Genomic DNA, 20,873 nt, shown 5'->3' with positions numbered 1-20,873 from the left:
TTACATGCCTACAAGACATGTAGACGCATCCTTTATAGTATCTGTCTGTGCATTTCATTGGTTCCCTCTGTGATCCCCTTTATACATCATGTCTGTGGTTGCAGGCGGTTCTGTCATCCCTATTTGTACTGTTAATAAAGCGCCTGTGATGAGCCTATGACACTAACCTTTGTCCTGTCTGGCCTGTTTTCAGTGGTGCAAAGAGTCGACAGTGTGTCTGAAGGTATCGCAAACTATGGAGGAAAGATTAATGCTGTCGAGACTGATTTGAAAAAGCTCGGTACGTATCTGGGTTCACAAGAGAGCAAAAGCTACAGTAAGATGTTGAAACATATTTGTAATTTATTGTATGAATCCACATCTACAGATGATCAAACGGGGGAAAAGTCGGAGAATACCACCACAGAGATCCAAGCTTTTAAGAACAACATCTGGTCTCTGCAGAGGCAGCTGTCTGCGGTGGAAGAACGCATCCACAGCGATCAAGTTAAGCTGAATCAGCTGCAAAACATCGGCTCAGACATCCAGAGCAGCCAGGGTTCCATTCAGGGACTTCTGAGCAGCAACACAGCCACCTTGCGCTTTGTAAATGGCACCCTGCAGTCATACGGCAGCATCGTGGAGGGTCTGCAGGATGACACAGCCAGACTGCAGAGAGAACTCCAGCAGCAGGTTAAACTCCAAAACCAGGCGCTGCTCAGTATCAGCAGCCTGAACCTCACTCAGGCCCAGCAGAGAGGCCTCATCGCCGCCCTGCAGCGCTCAGTGGACGACACCAGCCAGGCTATACAGAAAATCCGCAACGACTTTCAGGGCCTGGAGCAGACGGCCCGACAGACACGCTCTGATACAGAGTGGCTTCGTAGTAAAGTTGAAAACCTGCAGATCATGGCCAGCAATACCTCGGCTCTAGCTAAAGCCAACAACGACAGCCTGGAGGATGTGGGAGCGCAGCTCACTTTTATGGCCAACCAGCTCCAGAACACCAGCAGCCTGACTGACGCTCATGACCAGACTCTGAGGGAGATCATGGACCAGCAGAGGGACTTCGGCAACTTCACGTCCACAAAGTTCGACCGGCTGGAGATGCGGCTGGACGAGTTGGAGCAGAGCATGGATCGAGTGACCGGCAACATCAGCTTCACCACGCAGCTGTTGGGCGCAATCAACATCAACCTGAACGGCTTGCGCACTTGCTCCGAGACCGTCGGCCGTCACTCAGACTTCCTGCTACACCTCAACAACAGCGTGACGGACATGACGACAGATGCAGCCAGTCTGAGGTCTCAGCAGGAGGAGCTGGCGGCTCGACTGGACAAGGAGGTCACCAGCCTCTTCATCGTCATGGAGGAGATGAAGCTGGTGGACACCAAGCACTCACAGCTAATAACCAACTTCACTATTTTACAGGGTGAGAGATTTATAGCTGCGCAATGTGTTGCACTGAGGTTAAGGAACAGTTTAATGTTCTTGCCAAGAGTTAAATGAGAAAACTGTTACCAATCTCTTTTCTGTGCTCTTGGTATGAAGGCCTAGTCAGTAGACAGTTAGCTTAGCATCGCACAAACACTGGAAGCAGGATGAAACAAAGCGCATAAATCAAAAGTTTTAGTTTTTCCAAGGATTGTGTTAAGTTAAGCTAACTGGCTGCTGGCTTCTCATCAGCTCTCAGCCAGAAAGCCAATCCGTTGTACTGTTGTTAACCCTTAGAATTATAAGCAGCTTCTGGGCATTTTCTGCTTCTGTCATATTTTTACTCACCGTAGGCTCATTTTTCTCTGCAACATGCAGTCCTGCAACATGATGGTAAACAGTACAACCATAGCATCAACGTGTAAAACATGTTTCCAAGTGCCCACAGGTCCTACCAACACTGGGGAAGATGGTGGTCCTATATACTATGGATGCTGTATTTTACTACATGTCTTCATTTGTTTCCATACTTGTCTCCTATCTGCTCTGTTTAAGCACAGCCTGCAGTTCAGCCCAGTTCAGCTCATTTTTGTCATGTGAATGTTAGTTGCAGCTGAATAATGAATTGCTTCTGCTTGCATATATATATATATATATATTAGGGATGGGCTGATACCTCTTTTTGATTTCTGATACCGATACCGATATTTCAACTTTGAGTATCTGCCGATACCGATACCATCTGTCCTCCTAAACTTCTTTGGAAATACTTTATTTGCATGGATACATTTGTTTGAGATGGCTTTATCCAAAGCCTCATACAATTAAAGCATAGACTTTGCTTTTCTAAGAAAGGAAACAACAGCTAAAAGCATGTCTCAAAGTGAAGCTGTAGCTGCTTTATTTGAGCTGCAATCAGACTACAGTGTGCACTCAGTGCCATTCACATATTTAGAACAGATCAAAATGACACAGCAACATTAAGCTGCAATTTAAAGGTTAAATTACCAAAACTTGGTATTAAATAATAGTACCACTAATAGCCGCTCTCGGCTCTGCGCATGAGCAGTAGTAAATGAGGCCGGAAACGTTGTGACCTGCTGCGGGATGAGATCCAATAGGAAGAGTCTGTCTGCAGAGCCGGAGACCCACGTACAGGCTGCTGGTAGAGGCTGGACTCGTCTGCTACGGCCCTATAAGTGCACGGCTTCTAGTTCGGGTGCGCGATGTAGTTTTAAAGGGTGATTTCACTCAAAATATACTTCCAATTTTTAAAAAAAATATTTAAGAAGAGTATTTTAAACCCATTACCGCTCCCATGTCCCGCCGGCGGGACGTGACCACTTTCCAAACACATTACAGCCAGATGTGGGCATGCTCCACAATCACGTTTCCCGACAACATACACATCAAATGAAAGCTCAGAGTCTCCTCTTTCCGATGATATAAACCTTTTTGACCTGCAGCAACCACAGCGTTGACACAAAGAGCTTTTTGTACAGAAAAGCAAAATGTTAAAATCTGAGTTTTCTTACTTTTGAAGGCTCTCTGCAGCTCAAACATCGCTCATTCCTCACCAGCTTGGTCTCATTCTGTCCGGACACAACCAGCAAGCATAATCCAGTAAAATAATTCAGTCCGTAAAACATATTAGATCCTCAAAGGCACAAACTCTGCAGTAATGTCTTCCCAGCTTCAGATCAGCTCCGGCTGTTTGATTCATTTCTTCTGGTACAATCAGCCTGAATATGTTTCAGATCGCGCTGAAAGCGCTACAGGCAGCGAGACGGACGTCTCAGCTTTTGATTGACACCTAGTTTGGCCAATAGGAGGGCTTTGGGGGTGAGTGACAGCCTGAAGAACCAATGGAGTGTCTCAGACAGTCAATCGGTCCGCACAAGTCCCACCCTTGTAGATTCGACCAGTGGGGTTGCAGACACTCTCTGACGCTATACACTTGTAGCCAATGAGCAGACGAACACGTGGATGTGTCGGAAGGCAGGATTGTGTGTGTGTGGCGGTATCGGATCGGCCAGTTACCACTGTGAAGTAAATCATCCGATACCGGAATTTCGTCCAGTATCGGCCCGATACCGATACCCAGTATCGGATCGGCGCATCTCTAATATATATATATATTTGTTTTTTTGTTTTTTTTTTTGACAGAAGTGCATGTCACAGATGAGAAGTTCAAAGACCAACATTTTACATGCCTTTTGAACCCTCTTGTGGGTTTTGGGGTTCAGAGAGTTAAATGTTTTAAAAGTTGTTGTCACAAGCTTACAGTATGTTTCCTGTATTAGGTCCACCTGGTCCCAGGGGTCCAAGAGGGGACAAAGGACCTCAGGGACCACTTGGTCAGACGGGCCAAAAGGGAGAGAAAGGAGAAAAGGGAGCTCCAGGGATCCGAGGACCTAGAGGAGAGCAGGGTAGTCCAGGACCCCCGGGGCTTCCAGGGTTAAAGGGCCTCCCGGGTGTCCCCGGCAGCCCTGGGTCCAAGGGCTCCCGAGGGTCAGGAGGCAGGGCTGGACCTCCTGGAACTAAAGGAGAGCCAGGTACTTCTGGTCTGCCTGGAAGGGATGGACAGCCTGGTCCTCAGGGGGCACAGGGCCCACCAGGTATCCGTGGCCCAATTGGGCCAGCTGGAGAGCAAGGACCAAGGGGGCTGCCAGGACCAGTCGGGCCTCCAGGGCCAGTAGGACCACCAGGACAACCAGGACTCCCAATCCGGGGTCCAGTGATTCCTTACGGACCAGTGTCTCTGCAGGATGAGGCGGTAGCTCCTACACTGTGGGCCCCAGGTATGAATATATCCACAAAAACATTTAAACACCAAACACCGCAGCGCTCAGCACGAAATTAAATGTTTCACTTCTTGCCGATATCACCGTCACGTCTCTAAATACGAAGCTCACTTGCAGCTCATCAGTTTTGTTTGGCATAAAAACAGAACGTCTGGCTGTGTCCAAAGTTAACAAATCCAACAACCAGCCTCTCTAAAGCTGCTAATTAATATCAGAGAGTTAGATGGTGTTAGTTTAGTGGTGAAAAATGGCAAGATGTGTTTTTACTGGGACATTGTGTCGTTTGCTAGACCATCTTGTGCCTTCATGCTAAGCTAAGTGTTTTTTTGGCTGCAGCTTTGGTAGGACAACAAACTGATAATGTTGCACCAATGATAATAACATGGAGCCATCTGACTCATGATATGAAACCACTGGATGTGTTGCAGGATGTCCAGCCGAGTGGCTAAACTACAGAGACAAGTGCTACTTCTTCTCCAAAGACCTGCACAGTTTTGATGATGCAAAGGCGACCTGTGAATCACAGTCTGCTTCGTTACTGATCATCAATGACATGGAGGAGCAGGTGAATCTCAAATCCAGTACTCTGAAGTTGCTCTGCAGTTTGTCTCGAGTTCTGACCGAGTGTATCTTCTGTCCTCATGTGACCTCAGAAATGGCTGAAGAAGCAGACGTTTGGAAAAGGTTACTTCTGGATGGGACTGACCGATCGGCTGGAGGAGAATGTGTGGCGCTGGCTCGATGGAACTGAACCTGCTTTCACGTCAGTATCAAATCAGAAAATACCTTTTATTATTGACTACATTTTCTGTGCCTGGGATGGATATTTAGTTTCAGAGGAATGCTGTTTCCCGATAATAATAATAGTAATGCCATCTACAGATGAAGCTTGAGGTTTTCAGTTACATGAAACAACATCAAATAAACATCCAAATTCCAGTGAAAATCTCAACTTGCCAATAGTTTCTGATTGCACTGACTCCACTGTTCAGTTCCTGCTGCCCATTCAAACAAAACAAATACTTTCAAATTCATTCAATCCCGTGTTTACACAAGTTCAGTCTCTTTTGTAAACTTTGAAAACATTCTGACAAATATTAAACCTTACAAAACTGCAGATAAATGACAATGAGACCAGCATTAAATGAAGCAAGAACTAAACTCATAGATCTGCTTTCAGATTAAACCATTACAGATAAAGGAGTCGTCCATGTTTACTCTGTGTTCCGCCAAACTCTTGAGATGAAACTCTGTAAATCTAATGTGTGATCGCCCCCTGTTGTCTGCCTGCAGAAAGTGGAAACCCGGTCAACCAGACAACTGGGGCCACGGGCACGGAACGGGAGAAGACTGCGCGGGTCTCATCCACGAAGGGTTGTGGAACGATTTCTTCTGTGAAGATCTCATAAGCTACATCTGTGAGAAGGAAATGGACACCTGTACGTAGATCTTTCTGTGTCTGATCCCGTCTGCTCAACGGTCACTTTACAGCTGGGGTGCCCAATCCTGGTCCTCGAGAGCCCCTATCCAGCATGTTTTAGATGTTTTCCCTCTGCCAGCACACCTGATTCAAATGATCAGCTCATCATCAAGCTCTGCAGAAGCCTGATAACGATCCTGATCATGTGAATCAGGTGTGTTGGAAGAGGGACACATCTAAAACATGCTGGATAGGGGCTCACGAGGACCAGGATTAGGCACCCCTGCTTTACAGGGTCAACTCATCAAGTGTTTGCTCAGCTGTCTTTGATTTGCCAGGTTTTTTAAAATCATAAAATATCAATATTCATAAAGAAACAGCTACATTTTAAGATTAATATAAAAAAAACTCTCCTAGACACTTAAAAAAAAGCTGCCCGTCGATCCTCTTTCAGCACATTTTGACTAACATCTTGTCAGTCATTTGAGGCTGTGTTTGAACAACATCATCTCAGGAACTATTAAAGTTAAACGCCTGAAATTGTCACTGTTATTCCTCATCTTGTCATTGATTCTGAATCTGCAATATTTGACAAGTAGTTCAAATAGTCTCTGATTATGGGTAAGGTGAAATTTTTTTTAACATTTGCAATACTGCAGAAGTGATACTTTCTGACCCATATGTAGTCAAAATAATACAAATCAAAACACTTAGAGTATCTTTTAATGTAAAATGCTTGATCACAAAAATGGGGGAGTTATTTTCATTAAGCTTTCATAACTGATTGAGCAGACATGACAAGTTGCACCAGAAAAACTAAAATATTGTTGGATAGCTCCATCCAAGCAGAACTGAGTTTCCAAAATAGTTCTCCAAATATAACTAAGAATATTTTTTGTAATTGACCATATTTTTCATTTCCAGACATACTTTGTAAACTGGAAAACAAAGTGAACTGTTACCTTGTTTATTATCTTCAATGAGTTTGAAGGTAAATTCTTCAGCAGTTACTATAAATATACATAAACTCATACTTTCACTTTCCAGTCCAGCTTTTGGTCTTGAAGGCCAACGTTCACTCCAAATTGTTTTGTATTATTGTGACGTGCAGCTACGCATGGTTCAGAAAACATCCCCAGTCGACTTCTGCATTAGCATGTTTTTGGTAATGTGTTCTCAAAGATGGGAATTTTTATGGCACTTTACTTTGTAATATTTTAACTCCTCAATGATCAAAAAGTACTTGAGCTACTTGTCAGATTCTGAATCAATGACATGATGAGACCTAACGGTGAAAACACCTGGCTTTTATCTATGAGATATTGTTGTTCAAACAGCCTCAATGCATGAACAAATGCGCCAAAAGGTGGTCAACGGGCAGTTTTTCTTTAAAAAAAAACAAAAAACATTTTATCTCAGAAAGTATTTGATATATAGATATTTAGATACTGTCAGAAATACCACTTCGAATATTCATAGTTTATGATAAAAAAATAAAAAGTTTCAAGCAAATCAGAGATGGTCGGATGACTTGAGACGGAATAATCACAATACGTGTACTTTCCTCAAAGGTATCTTAATGTCTTTCTGTCTCTTTATCTGCAGCAAGTTCGCCTGGACCGTAGCGACGTGTTGAAAGCGAGCGCACAGTGAGCAGCTAGACTTCCCCCATGTGGCACCGGTCCACTGACGCAGCACATGGACAGTCCGGACGGAGAGAGCAAAGGGACAATTTTAAAAAATGAGCTCAGAGCTGCAGCAGCAAAACGCCTCTTTAATGCTGATGAGGTGCCTTCCTCCTCCAAAGTGAAGCCAGTCCAACATCACCAGCAAGTGCAATACAGCAGGGCAACCAAAGAAGGAGGAGAATCTGTTTTTTGTTTTTTCTATTTTTTATTTTTTTTAAATTACCAAATCACCAACTGATTTATATAAATATAAATATTTTTTATGGGTTTTTTAAAAAATACATCTTATAAAACTGTACTCCATGTACAACTGAATATCTGAATGTATATTTCATTATGCAAGTTTGGTAGGAAAATATAAATTCTATGAAGCCAAATGGACTTACCGTAACGCTTTTTGTATATGTCTTTACAAAGAAAATAAAAGGTGCAAAATGATGCGCAAAAACATAAAGTCGCTGATATGCTATCTGCAAGGAAACTGTTATCTAACCTCATGAATGTCTATATAACATCTTCATTTACGCAAATAGGAATAAATTAAGTATTTACACACAACTTGTCACAATCAACTCGCGTTTCGGTTAACGAGTTCACGGTTTAAGTATGATTGTTTTCTCACTATTACATACATGAATGAGAATCTGTGGATCCTTCCTACGAATACAAAATGTGCCATTTTTCTGCACTCAGGTATTTTCCTGTTTTAAAGAAAAGAAAAAAACCGCTACAAATAAATGAAGGATAAACTCACAAATAAAAAATGTAAAACCCACGGAGTGTTTGTATTTGTTGGCTGATTTCTACGTTTACATGCAGACAAACACATCCAGTGTGAAGTGCATCACAAAAGTCTCCTCGGTATTGTAGAATTTAGTTTATTGATTTTGCACAAAAAAGGTATTTTCACATTTCTATAGTTTTTTGTTTTTTTTGTCTCCCCCTTGAAAAATAACTTTCCTCTTGAATTTGACAGTGACTTTTATTGTTTTCTCCTCTCTAACCCAGATTATAAGCAAAAAAAAAAGTTGGTTTTCTTAAGATAACCATGGGCTATGCAGTTCATTAACTAACATGTCCTTCCAGTCATTTCACATCCTGTTTTCCTGCTTTAGGTCAACTCCATCACAGTCACTCCTTCAGCTGCACAGAAGATTGAAATGATCTTACAATAGCACCTTTAGTAGGAGGGAGTCTAGCTACCTTGTCTATCAATACGGACACCTGATTCTTTAAAAAACAAACAAAACAGAGACTGAAGACTGCGAGTGCTCACATAAATTTGAATTGTAGTCTTAGCTATAGCGGCCTACAGGAAAAAAAAAAAGCTACTACTTTTAGTTTAAGATGCACTCTTGTAAATGAATTTGACATAGTAAACATCAAAACAACATAAAAGAATGCAGGAGCTGAGCCAAGCAGACAAATTGTTAAGTTTGAGCTGTGCTTTGCTCTAAGTGTGAATAAATTAAGAAATATGCTTAATTATTTAACCGCTCATTTCACATTTGCATCATTTACACATAAGGTAAAACAAACATACACAAAAGAAGCAGCATATTGTCTAAATGTAGATTTATTGTTGAGGTATGATAGAACTATGAATAATCTCTCTTTTAGAACCTTGGTATTGTACAGCCACACTATTTTAAATAGAAAATCTGATATGGAATACACTTTAAAATAAAAGCAAAAAAAAAAAAAAAAGCCAATTTGATGGGCTGGAGGATGGAGTGGGGGACGAATCAGGAGACTTACAATCTTCCTTCTATTTCACATTTGCCTCTTTCTACTTCAGGGTGCAGTATCGTGGCTCAGTGCTCGTTTCTGTCAGGCGGCGATGCTTCAGTGCAACAAGATGCAGTAAGGCTGGCTGGCTGGGTGAATAAAGGACTCTCAGTGCTGAGACACGACGCCAGGCTTCTGTCTCAGGCTCTGACTGTAAACATGTTTCCAATATGGCCATTCAGATAGGAAAGAAAATACTCCAGATCAGTTGTTGTTGCTCAGTCAGAACTCCTGTTGAGGTGGTGGGGGGGGCGTTTGTCGTTTCTGACCATCGCTGCTCTCGTCAGCTGTGCGGCTCTTCAGGTCCCGTGCGATGAAGAATGTAACGGCCGGCGGTGCTAAAGGTGAGATGGAGGTGAGGCGGTGGCGGAGGGGCGGGCGACGTGGAGGCGGGCTGGCTCAAAACGAAGGCATGAGGTGGCGCTTGTCTAGTCGTCCTTCTCCACTATGACCTCGCCGTGAAGCACCCTTCTCCTCTGCCGCAGCATGTGGAAGTAGAGCTGAGGAAACACTGCCAGGAGGACACGCAATTATCAATAAATGCAGTTTTTATCACGCATCTGGGGCAGAAGGAGCTGACTGCACGCACTAAAGGCCGATTAGGACCGTAATGATCTCTGGGGTCTGGTCATGGTTCAGCTTACTAGAACCAATTAGAGTGAAATTTAACTTCACAACTGAAACTAAATTCAAACTGTGAACTAAAACTAGAAACTAGGGAAAAAATTCTTAATGAGAAACAGCACAGCAGGACCCGAAGCTGAACATTCAGTCTGTTAATTATAGTACAAAAGTGACTCCTGACTGGAGACGAAGCTCGCAGAATTAGAAACTTATTTTAAATCACTGCTTTCATGTGGTGTTATCTTTGTATTGCTTTTAAAGCTTTTATTGCTTATACAGGTTCCATTGCTATTTACCAATATTGATATTCTGCATCGTGTATTTCATGTAACTTGTTTTAACTTTATTTTAATGTCTGCTTGCTTTGTTTGGCTTCACAACCTGATTTTCTTGCTTTTCTGGGCGTCCTGCTTTTACTTTGTCTTTCAAACCTTGTTTTTTTTAAATATACAAGCTATCATATGTGTTTTTATAATCCAACAGCTCACAACCAGACATGATCAGTGTCACAGGAGTAATATTCACTGCATGGCTGCTGTATTTATGTGTTAATAAGACAACTTCAGTCCCTTGTATACATATATATAATGGTGTCTTGGCACAAAAGAGATACTTAACTTGGTTTAACTGATGGCAAATACATTGTAAGATGTGAATTTAGCCTTATTTTTTTCATTACAAATCAGCCTGAATCCTTTTTGTCAGAACATTTATACAAAGATATTTGTTCCTTTAGTATCTCTGGTTGCAGTGGGGCATTATGGGAAATGTTGCAAATCTCTAAACTACATAGTTTTATCATTTCATCAGCATACAGTCCACAAAATAGAAAATTACATTCACTATGAGAGAAGAATTGATCCACTCCCTCTTTATAGCACAGAACACAGAATTGATCAGCACTTCCCTGTTTTAACAGTGCAGACAACATGGCAATTACAAGAGGAGGAAATGAGATTTGTACAGTATGGGAGTCCATCCTTTTCCGTCTCCGAAGTGCAGGACTCAAGTTGCTTCTGAGATGTCATTTAGTGAAAAGATACCCTTTCAGATTCTGCTCTACATGCAGTTAATATAAAGTGCAGGACTCACGTGGGATGTAGGACAGCATGACGATGATGAGGCAGTAGTAGTAGTCAAACGACACGTTATACTTGTTGGGGAGCCTCATGGAGTACATTCCAGATCTGCGTACGAATGGTAGAGCAGCATAAATGGTGAACAGCTCTCCAACGACTCCCAGAGGGTACAAGACGATGAAGAAGTTGTATCTGTGACAGAAAGAAGGAAAATGCGTGATGTTTTCAAATCCAGCAGCGTGATCGCAGATGAACACGGTGTTGACACACTCACATGCAGAGTCAAACAAACAGAGCAAACTGATGCAGGGACACACACACTGTGGCTACCTTGAGAAAGAGAGTTCAACAATAAACAGAAGCTTCCAAACTTATACAAAAATTAGATTTTTTTAAAGTTTGCAAACACAAGCAGAGGGAACTACTTATAAGAAATAAATACGTTGCCCAGACATAACCTGATCAATGATCTTTATCTTGCATCTTAGAGAGAGAGATAAAATATGAAGTACAAATACAGTTTTAACCATTGTATGATAAGTAGATGTAACACTACTCCCGCTTTATACCCTCTTTCAGCCTAAAATACAGGAGCAGTGGTTAGCATTGTTGCCTCGCAGCAAGAAGGTCACCGGTTCACGTCCCAGTGATGGGATCTTTCTGTGTGGAGTTTGCATGTTCTCCCCGTGCAGCGTGGGTTCTCTCCAGGTTCTCCGGCTTCCTCACACAAGGTCCAAAAACATGTTGAGGTTAATTGGTGATTCTAAATTGTCCGTAGGTGTGAATGTGAGTGTGCTTGGTTGTCTGTCTCTAAGTGTAGCCCTGTGATAGACTGGTGACCTGTCCAGGGAGTCTCCTGCCTTCACCCAAAGTCGGCTGGGATAGACTCCAGCCCCCCACGATCCTAGTGAGGATTAAGCGGTGTATAGATAATGGATGCATAAAATACTGCACAGATAATTATTTCTGCTATGTCTATGTCCCTCGCAGTACTAGCCCTGTTCAAAATGGGCTATTTCAGTGTCTGTAGCTGTAAATTCAAATGAGCTGCTGCTTTCGATGCCCCTTTCAGGAAGAAGGCCACAAGCACACCTATCTCTGCATCGACTAAGGGGTGGTTCCAATGTTTATACTAACGTCATAAGGTATCCTAGAAAAACTTTTAGTATGTCCCAATACATACCGTATGTCCCAATAAAAATACCCGAATTTCCCCTAAGAATTATCTTACATAGTGCATCAAATCTGGTATACCAGAAATCCCAGGCCGCCCTCCCACATGAGGTTGTTTTTTGCAGAGTGCAAACCAGCATGCTGATCCACAATCCAGTGTGCAGATACCTCACAAATATGTGGACTCTCCAACAACTATAAACAAGCTTGAGCTGCTGAGCACACCAAAATGTATGCATACTACACAAACAAGTATGTACTACGTAAGGGCAGCTGCAGTATGTACACTGAGTGTGCTGTGGTGGAAGGAGCCTATGGGGGCGGAGCTTATTCTGTTCCATCACAACACGGAGCAACATGGAGCCAACCTGAAAACTTGCTAAGAGACTTTATAATCAACAGAGAAAGAAAAGAAATGAGGGGAAGGTCTTTTCTCATATTTTCTTGGTCTCTAACACATACCTATGTGCAAAAACTATAAACTGGCTTCTGTATTTGGACACTTGACTGGTGCTATGAATTCTGCCAAGCAGACTAGTGCACCAAGCATTAAGTCTAGAGAACTGGTTATTTGTGGGAAGCTCTGACATCTTCATGAAGTGATTTAACTGGTACGTTGAGAACCTACAAAGTCATTTCCTTTTCATATCATCAATGTTCCCCCCATTATTAGCCTTCATTTGTTGACCTGAAGTCAACTTCAATCTCCCATATACAGACAGGCGACAAATTAATGGAAAACCCTGAACTATTGTCCCCTACAGTGAGGGGATCTCTTACACTGTAGGGGGCATTTTGTTGGCATGGTTTGGGTGACAGGCCACTGCAAACCAATACACAGCTGAGTGATCACGTATTCTATGATGAAACATCTCTATCCTGATGGGAGTGGTCTCTTACAGAATAACAACACCCCAATCATTATGGCCCAAGAGGTCAGTGAATGGTTTGATGATAATTCATATTCACCAGATCTCAACCCAACTGAACATCTACTGGACTCTGCGCTCCACCACCATCATCATCATCAAAACACCAAATGAGGGAATGGCAAGAATAATCTTCATCCCCCAGTCGGTTTCCAGAGTTTTAAGAATCAATGCCAAGAAGGATTGAAGCTGTTTTTGTAGCCCAACAATTTACTCCGACATTTTAAAATGCCTTTCCCTTTAATTTGTTGCCTATAAGTCTGAGATTTATTGTAAAGGAGGATTAAACATATAAAACAATACCTGAAAGCAGGAGACCATGGTGCTATTTTAAAAACAAAAAGAGGAAAAGGTTTGGAGGTTTGGAAAACCCACTCTTAGTTTCTACATTTAAGTGATTCTGCAGATTGTTTTTTCTAGAAAATATACAGTATTGTGACCTCAAATCATGAGGGAGCTGCAGCACCGATGATGGATGGTAACTAGGAGTTGAAACAAAGAGCAGGGGGTTCCCCGGTGAAAAAGGATTTGATCCAGTACAATGTTGTGGCAGGCAGAGCTGCAGGATCAAGTTGAGGCTGTAATTTAGGCCTCAGATAACTGTCAGCAACTGAATCACTGCAATAAACGGTTGACTGCTACACTGACAATGGACACATTTCAGTTTTTCAGCACAGTGACCTTTAAATCGAACACACAGCTTCTCAATTGCCCAACCACTGTTTTCCTAAAAAAAAAAAGCTTACAAAAATAGATGGACATTATTCAGCAGGAAGCAAGTAACTGTGTAAATAAAATATGATCATAAAGTTCAGAAAAAACGCGATTAGAGTTCAGGCGAGAGTCATCCTGTGCAACTGTGGCTCACATTAAAACTATCCACAAACTCCTGCTGCAAAGCGTGCCTCGTTTAGCGACAGCAGGTCTCCCTCCGGTTCGGTACATTACTGCCGTGACTCAGGACTATAGGGATCCTGCATTTAGTCGAGACCACAGCAAAGGCTCGGGGGACCGTCTCAGCGGATGTGAGAGAAATGTTGGGTGAACATTCCATGACCAAAACAGATGGTCTTAAAAACAGGAGCAGCTGAACATGAGCCGCTCTCCGGGGGCCTGGCGTCTCCTCCGTGCTTAAAGAAAGACGTGGAGGGTGGGGGGCAGGGAGGGGAGAGCCATTCAGCGCACAAGAATCAAGACCACCAACAAAAGAGTAGCTGGCACGGAGCTACGAGGGGCAACACGTGGCGCGGAGAAGTGGCAGGAAGCTTTTTGCTGGGAGGCCTCAGGTTGGCTGACGGAGTAGCGGTCGGATGAGCTGATGTAACATGTAAACCTCACCATTCTGCAGCTTCTCCGCGCTGTAAGATGACGAGGCTGCGTGTTGGACAGCTATCAATGTGTACAGCTGGCGTTCCTCGCGTCAAATTTCAGGTGAGTTACTGCAGCCACGTCATAGCACCCTGCACGCAGCAGAGGGCGGGCGTCATGTCACTCTGCAGCTGGGAGATTTCCACCCATAATCATGTTTAACCCCTTATTTTATATTTAATGAGTTGACACAATTTTTCGAAAAACCCTTTGTGAATGAGTTAAATCCAACAACGCACACATTCATCCGAGCACAATGTTAGCAGTTAGTTCACCCACCGTCCACAGAGAAAGGCTAATGAGGTGCTAATCAATAAACACACACATGCTTCTCCTGTCTGTGTGAGCCGGCCGATACTTAATACACACTACTTCCTGATGTAAAGCCGGTCTAGGCCCGGCGAGGGAAGCATGCCAGAGGTGAAATCGCCAGATCAGGCCACACAATGATCCGACACACTAATGACAATTCAAGCTCATCCCCCGACACGGCTCACGGCATCTCCACCTGGCCCATTTGACGAAGTACGGCAGGTGGTTGAGCAGGTTGAATGTGTAGTAGGAATATCTGGTAATCTCTGTCACCGTCCACACAACCAGGAATAGGATAACGCTTTCTTCATTCTGGATCTTCGATTCAATCAGAGGGAAAAAAAAAAGTGGCAAACATACAGAGGAAGGAAAGGAGCAGCTTAAACCTGACAGGTGCTGCTCTTACAGTTACGTGTGTGGGTTGTGTGTGCAGATGGGAATATAAAATGTGATTAAATTGAGATTTTGTTCTAGAAAATCTGAGAAGACAGCTTAGATTTGTGAATGTCATCATTACGCAATTAAAAAAAGTCATTCTTATGCATTTTTTCAGTGTGACAGCGAAGAAACAAATCCAGAATTCGTTTGCTTGCGTAAACAGTAGCCGAGCTGCTGCGATATTCACCTGTCTGATGCTGTTGGTGACGAACCAAACCATGAAAATCCGCGAACACACTTGAACCCCGGTTACAATCACAGACGTCTTTATGATTCCTGCAGCAGAAGCAGAGATGAGCAAAATCAACACTCGGACAGATGCTGCCGGGTATGAAAGTGTGTTTAAATATTAGCAGGGATCAAAATCAGCACATACCAATGGCACAATGTCCCACCTGTCAGACAAGAGACAATAAAACAGTTAGTTAATCGTCTGCTTCCTGTCACAAGCATTACAGCTGATTGTAAATGAGAAAGAGAATATCTTACTTCAACTAATGCAAAGGTCTGGAAAAACTTGAGCGTCCTTGCTATACTTCTGTACAGACCCTTGTGTGTGCCTTTCTGGATGTAGAAGCGCATCATTGCCATGGCCAAAACCAGCCACCTGCAGGAAAACCAACACGGTGAAGCAGACAGCAGTGTGAGGGACAGATAGCATTATAGATTTATAAAGAAAAACTAGAACTCAGCACTGGTAGAGCTGGAGGCTGAAGAGCAGCTTCAGTGAGTGTAAATGAGAGTTTTGTTCAGGTCTGTCTGCAACAGTTTGAAGTGAAGGATATAAATCTTTAATTACTATATGTCTTTAAATATCACCCAATCAATATATATCACAATATAGTCAAACTGAGGAATTGTTTTTGGTGCATATTCAGTAATAACTAAACACAAATGTCCTCCTGTTTTAGGAAAAGCATTGTATAAATGTCTGACAGGTTAAGGCGTATTTGGCTTCACTGGGTTTTCTGAATAATTATGTAGCATTTAAACCTTTTTTTTTTAAATTTAGTTTGGTCATTGGGTATATAATATAAATATTGTATGTTCTTTATCCTAATATTTAAGTTACTTGGGTACATTTATATAATAAATAACATTGTGAGGCCTCAACCTTAATATTTAAACTAAATTTGTGACGTCTTGTGTCTCTACTAGAAAGTACTTTGGCTCATTGTCTGTTGTTTTAATTGTACTATTGAAACAACACTGACTTGGTTTCATCATTAAATATTAAACGCTGTCATGAAACTGGTCTGTAACATTTCCCACAAAGGTCCACTTCAGCCACACTACAAAAGGTAAAACACAAGCTGTGACTGTAGACAAACGTATGTTGTCTTTATATATAGAAAGATATATAAAGACTATTTTTATATATGCACATACTGTCTTTTAGTGGCTCCACTGCCTGCACTCTTTTCTCATTTTGTGCGGTTTATAACCAGACATATTAAAACAAATTGCTGAATCTAAATCATATTCCCAAACAGTACATCTCTGCTTTTTTCCTGCTACATCAAAGAAGAATGCTTCACATCTTGGAGGAGCCTGCAGACGTGTCTTTCATTACATGTTGTCAGTTTTTGGATTGAGAAACTAAAGAATAGGAGAAACTGTTTTTGTTTGTGGTCAACACCATTTTTTTTTGGCGGGACGTGGACAGAACTCCTGTCTGAGGTTTCTTCCTGTTAAAAGACAGTTTTTCCTCCCCGCTGTTGCCAACTACTCACTCATGGGGATCCTTAGTATGTAAAGTGGCCTCAGATGCTCTCAGATATGTTGTGAGTTGGTGTTGTATAAATAAAAATCAGCATTTTCAGCAAGATATTAACATTTACTGATGATAAAACAGAATGAATGGGCTGCATTACATAGAATACATCAAAGGTGAAGCTTAAAACTGATCAATTTGCAGCCATTTGAGGCATCATTACACAGAAAACCTAAAATTATGTTGCATTTAGGAACAGCAGTGAATCCTTCTAACGCAGTTCAACTCAAGTGCGGATTTTCACTTCTGTTTTTACATCTATATGTACTGTGTGGCATTAACGTATTAATACGTAGTAAAAATAAGTTGCATCCATTTTTCACAAGTCTAAAATTGTTCTTGCATCATCTCTACTTTGTATATTTCACCCATCACCAATTAGTATTATAGTGTTAATGCAATCACTTGTCGGTCTCAGATATTTTATCACAATGATGTGCACGTATCATAGTTTAGAGCCTGGATTCCTTCTATTCTCCTATTTAAACATACATTTTTAAAAACTGATGTAACTATCTTGAATGTGGAACTGGCTACTTAATATCTATTGCAGATGAATGCATGATTAAAAAAAAAAAAAGAGGGGGACACAAATGAAATCCAAATGCAACGTTGGAGGAAAAAAAACTGACACAATCATCATCACATATCTTCAGTCTGCATCCTGACTCAGCACAGCAGCAGCAGCCATTAAAGATTACCTCACAGGGCTGTTTATAGTCGCTGGTATTAACACTTTAGAGGGGTAACAGATTGATTTGGAGACTTTAAATTTGGGCTGGCGTGAGGGTGAAACTCTGGATGAGCAGAGAACCTGTTTTCCTTTATATGTTGTGGACTATGGTAGCATGTTGGTAATTTTTGGTGACTGTTAATGTCATTTTCTGATCATTCTGGGAGAAATCACACCTAGAAATTGGTAACTCAACATATTCTATACAATCCAGCTGCAGGAAACTTTAGCCAAGTGTGAATGACAAAGTGCAGCAGTTTGTTCACAGGCTGGACCGAGACATCAGTGTCATAATGTTAAGAAAAAAGCTTGTATATCTCCACAGAGTTGTGATCAATAGTGGAAAAATCCAGATGAGCAGAGGGCCTGTTTCTTGTGTATAATGTGGATGCATGTCAGTGAGTTATTTAGGACAGAAAAAACTACTGTTAATGTCTTTTTCTGTTAATTTTGGTAGAAATTGGTAACATAACATGTTTTATATAATCCTGTTATGGTAAATGTTAAACTTTGCCAGATTTGAATGCATCAGTCCTTATGTGGGTTCTGAATATGTGTCTAACAGTGTAGCAGTTTGTCCACAGGCTGGACAGACATCAGTGCTATAACGAACAGAAAAAAAACATATATATCTTCACTTAATTGTAAATACAGCAGTGTTCCCAACCAGAAACAAATCCAGATGAGCCTGTTTGTTGTGCTTATTGTGCACTGTGGATGCATGTCAGTGAGTTATTTAAGAAAAGAAGAATGATTTTAATGCCTTTTTTTCTGATCATTCTGGGATAAATCAGACTTAGAAACTGGTAACTTTACATGTTTTATATAATCCTGTGATAGGAAATGTTAAACTTTGCCATGTTAGAATGCATCAATCAATCCTTATGTGGGCTCTGAATATGTGTCAGCAACAGTGGAGCAGTTTGTCCACAGGCTGGACAGAGACGCCAGTGCTATAATAAACAGAAAAAACTTGTATATCTCCATAAAATTGTAAATAAAGCAGCGATTGATACTAGAAAAAATCCAGATGGGCAAAGAACCTGTTTCTTGTGCATATTGTGTACTGTGGCTGCATGTCAGTGCAATATTTAGGACGGAAATAATGACTGTTAATGTCTTTTTTTTCTGATCATTCTGGGAGAAATCACCTTAGAAATCGCTAATTTAGCATGTTTTATATAAACCTGTCATAGGAAACCTGAATCCCTGCCACCAAATATGTGTCTAATGTGTGTAGCAGTTTGTCTACAGGCTAGACAGAGACATCAGTATCATAATATGAACAAAAACCCTGTATATCTTCATGGATTTGTAAATAAAGCGGTGATCCATACTGGAGGCACTGTGCCAAACTTGGAGCGCATTCCCTCCTTATTGATCCGGTGATCTGACAGCTGCCCAGGATCGATTCTCGTGTGTCTGTCTGCTCGTATAAACACGATCCTGTCTTTTCACCTCACAAATGTTATGTTGTGATTAAAAATCTGCCCATTGAGCATTTCACCGTCCCAGACCTGAGCTCCAGTGTCAGCGCGCTCCGGCTATACTTATCACTGCGACTGTGGGACGCGCGGTGGGCCTTGACGCTGACACCGTTGCAGTTCAGCCCTATTTGGACACGGCTGCAGCGCCAGTCTGTCACTCCAACCGAACGTCATTCATTCATTTTCTAACACAAATCCGACCCGTCTGCTCAAATCTGCCCTCAACCACCGAACCGATCGCTCGAAGTTTTATCCAAATCCAGAGCGAAGGAGATCGGCTGAATCCAGCGAGCTGAACAGGCACTTTCAGGCTTGACACAGAGACACACAGTCCTATAAACAGCAACACACGCTTACGGTTTTTTAGGGAGCGGCTAACTTAGCGGCTTTTCTTATTAATAGTGCGACGGGGGCGCATTTTACGCACGTACCCGGCGGTCATGGCGATGTTGTAGAAGGTGAGCCATGCGGTTGCGAGGGCGCTTTTCGTTCTCTTCTTGTTGTTGTTTTCCTTCTCCTCAACCGTGCCGTCCTCCTCGCTGGACGCCATGGTACCGGGGGCAGGGTGGGGAAGTCAGGAAGGGAGCTGACAGCTGGGGCTGGTAGGGCGGGGAGCAGCGGGGTCATCCATCCATCTATCCGCCCACGGAGCTGCCTCTCTCTCGCGGGACTAGTGCAACAAGTGCGTGGCCTGCCGGTGGTTCAGGGACTAGTAGGCAGCTTGGTGGATCCTCTTCATGCCTTTACATGCTTATGGGTCCCCTAGATTTCAAATTTACGTCAGATGTTTTCACAGGAATCCATGTCAGTTACACCTGTGCAAGTCTGAAAAATACAAGGAGATTTAGTGTTAGTCATTTTAAAAATATATGCTGCCTTTAAGGAAAATTAATAAATGAATGTGACTTGATTCATATTAAAAATGCAGTTGCAGTCTGTGTCAGTTCAGACAGAATTCAGTAAAGATGTAACTCTACCATCTCAGATTTTGTTCAGTTTTGGGACCCAAAACTAAAATATTTTTGGCTGGATTTATAAGATTTTTTTGTATTTTCAGCCTCAGAACAACACCTACCTGGGAGACAGTTTTAAGAGTTCAGTATCTCCAGGAATACCTGCTGGAATCGATTTTGTCTTTTATTTCTGGAGATGCTCAATGTCTAAAAAGGTTTGCCGGATGAGATGTTTTCCGAGGCCGAAAATACAGATATTCCCATGTCTGAAAACATGAAATTCTCAAAATGCTGGTTCACTTAAATAACAAATAAGTAAAGTGGGAACAAAATGTTGAACAGTTAAGCAACACCACTATCTGCAATTTTGCTTTTAAACTCCATAATTTCACCTTTAAGTAAGTCGGTTCTGCATCCTAAACTTTCTGCCCTTGCAAGTTGTACATACAACAGCTGCAGACTCCTTGTACAGAATAAACACGACTGCTGTCCACATGTGCTTTTGGACTCCATCTTCACACTCATGCAGTAATACTGGTGTGAAACCTGCAGAAGTTTCTACTTTTTCCCCCAGTAGGTGGTGAGACACAAGTTGTCACTGCAGGTCTGTTGAGCTGGATGATATTAGCCGAGTTCTGATATCAGAATCCTCACACTGATCATTTTAAGTCCAGATTGGTTGATTAACCTCTTAAAAACTCATCCAAGTTAGATGTAACTTGTTGCTTTATCTAGAATTAGCAAATCTATGAAGTCCTAGCCCCATTTGTCACCCATCCTTCCCCACTTGCTGCAGCTCGAGCACACCAGCTCACCCACGACTCTGCTCAAACACTGAAAAACTACTCTATGCTACACAATAGCAACTTACTGGAGTAAGTCAGCTAGGA

The 20,873-nt window shown here is 42.1% G+C and overlaps 2 protein-coding genes across 2 annotated transcripts in view; one reads left to right on the top strand and one right to left on the bottom strand.

Moving 5' to 3' along the window:
* Positions 1 to 8,032, top strand: part of LOC103369609 (collectin-12) — a 44,580-nt gene extending 36,548 nt beyond the window's left edge. The window contains exons 4-10 of the mRNA XM_008298361.1: positions 194 to 280; positions 368 to 1,411; positions 3,717 to 4,214; positions 4,646 to 4,782; positions 4,871 to 4,980; positions 5,511 to 5,656; positions 7,243 to 8,032. Of these exons, the coding sequence (XP_008296583.1) occupies positions 194 to 280; positions 368 to 1,411; positions 3,717 to 4,214; positions 4,646 to 4,782; positions 4,871 to 4,980; positions 5,511 to 5,656; positions 7,243 to 7,262 (2,042 nt within the window). The 3' untranslated portion in view covers positions 7,263 to 8,032. The remainder of the gene's footprint in view (positions 1 to 193; positions 281 to 367; positions 1,412 to 3,716; positions 4,215 to 4,645; positions 4,783 to 4,870; positions 4,981 to 5,510; positions 5,657 to 7,242) is intronic.
* Positions 8,033 to 8,185: 153 nt separating this feature from the next.
* On the bottom strand, positions 8,186 to 19,629 carry hacd1 (3-hydroxyacyl-CoA dehydratase 1). The gene is made up of 7 exons (XM_008298360.1): positions 19,462 to 19,629; positions 15,526 to 15,643; positions 15,413 to 15,431; positions 15,224 to 15,312; positions 14,795 to 14,916; positions 10,830 to 11,008; positions 8,186 to 9,624 (listed from the first exon to the last, which is right to left on the bottom strand). The coding sequence occupies exons 1-7, from the start codon at positions 19,578 to 19,580 to the stop codon at positions 9,542 to 9,544; spliced, it is 729 nt and encodes a 242-aa protein (XP_008296582.1). The 5' UTR covers positions 19,581 to 19,629; the 3' UTR covers positions 8,186 to 9,541.
* Positions 19,630 to 20,873: the final 1,244 nt, after the last annotated feature.

Source organism: Stegastes partitus, unplaced genomic scaffold (assembly GCF_000690725.1).
Source record: "Stegastes partitus isolate 25-593 unplaced genomic scaffold, Stegastes_partitus-1.0.2 Scaffold1309, whole genome shotgun sequence".
Lineage (NCBI taxonomy): Eukaryota > Metazoa > Chordata > Actinopteri > Pomacentridae > Stegastes > Stegastes partitus.
This window is presented reverse-complemented; position numbering and strand designations above follow the sequence as displayed.

Excerpts from the sequence above, each read along its gene's own strand:
- hacd1 (XM_008298360.1), bottom strand. The coding sequence starts at position 19,580 with ATGGCGTCCAGCGAGGAGGACGGCACGGTTGAGGAGAAGGAAAACAAC. Across the intron at positions 11,009-14,794 it reads TACTTCGTCAAATGGGCCAG|ATACAACTTCTTCATCGTCT; the intron begins GTGGAGATGCCG and ends TTTCTGTCACAG. Across the intron at positions 9,625-10,829 it reads CATGCTGTCCTACATCCCAC|TGTTTCCTCAGCTCTACTTC; the intron begins GTGAGTCCTGCA and ends TCCTCCTGGCAG.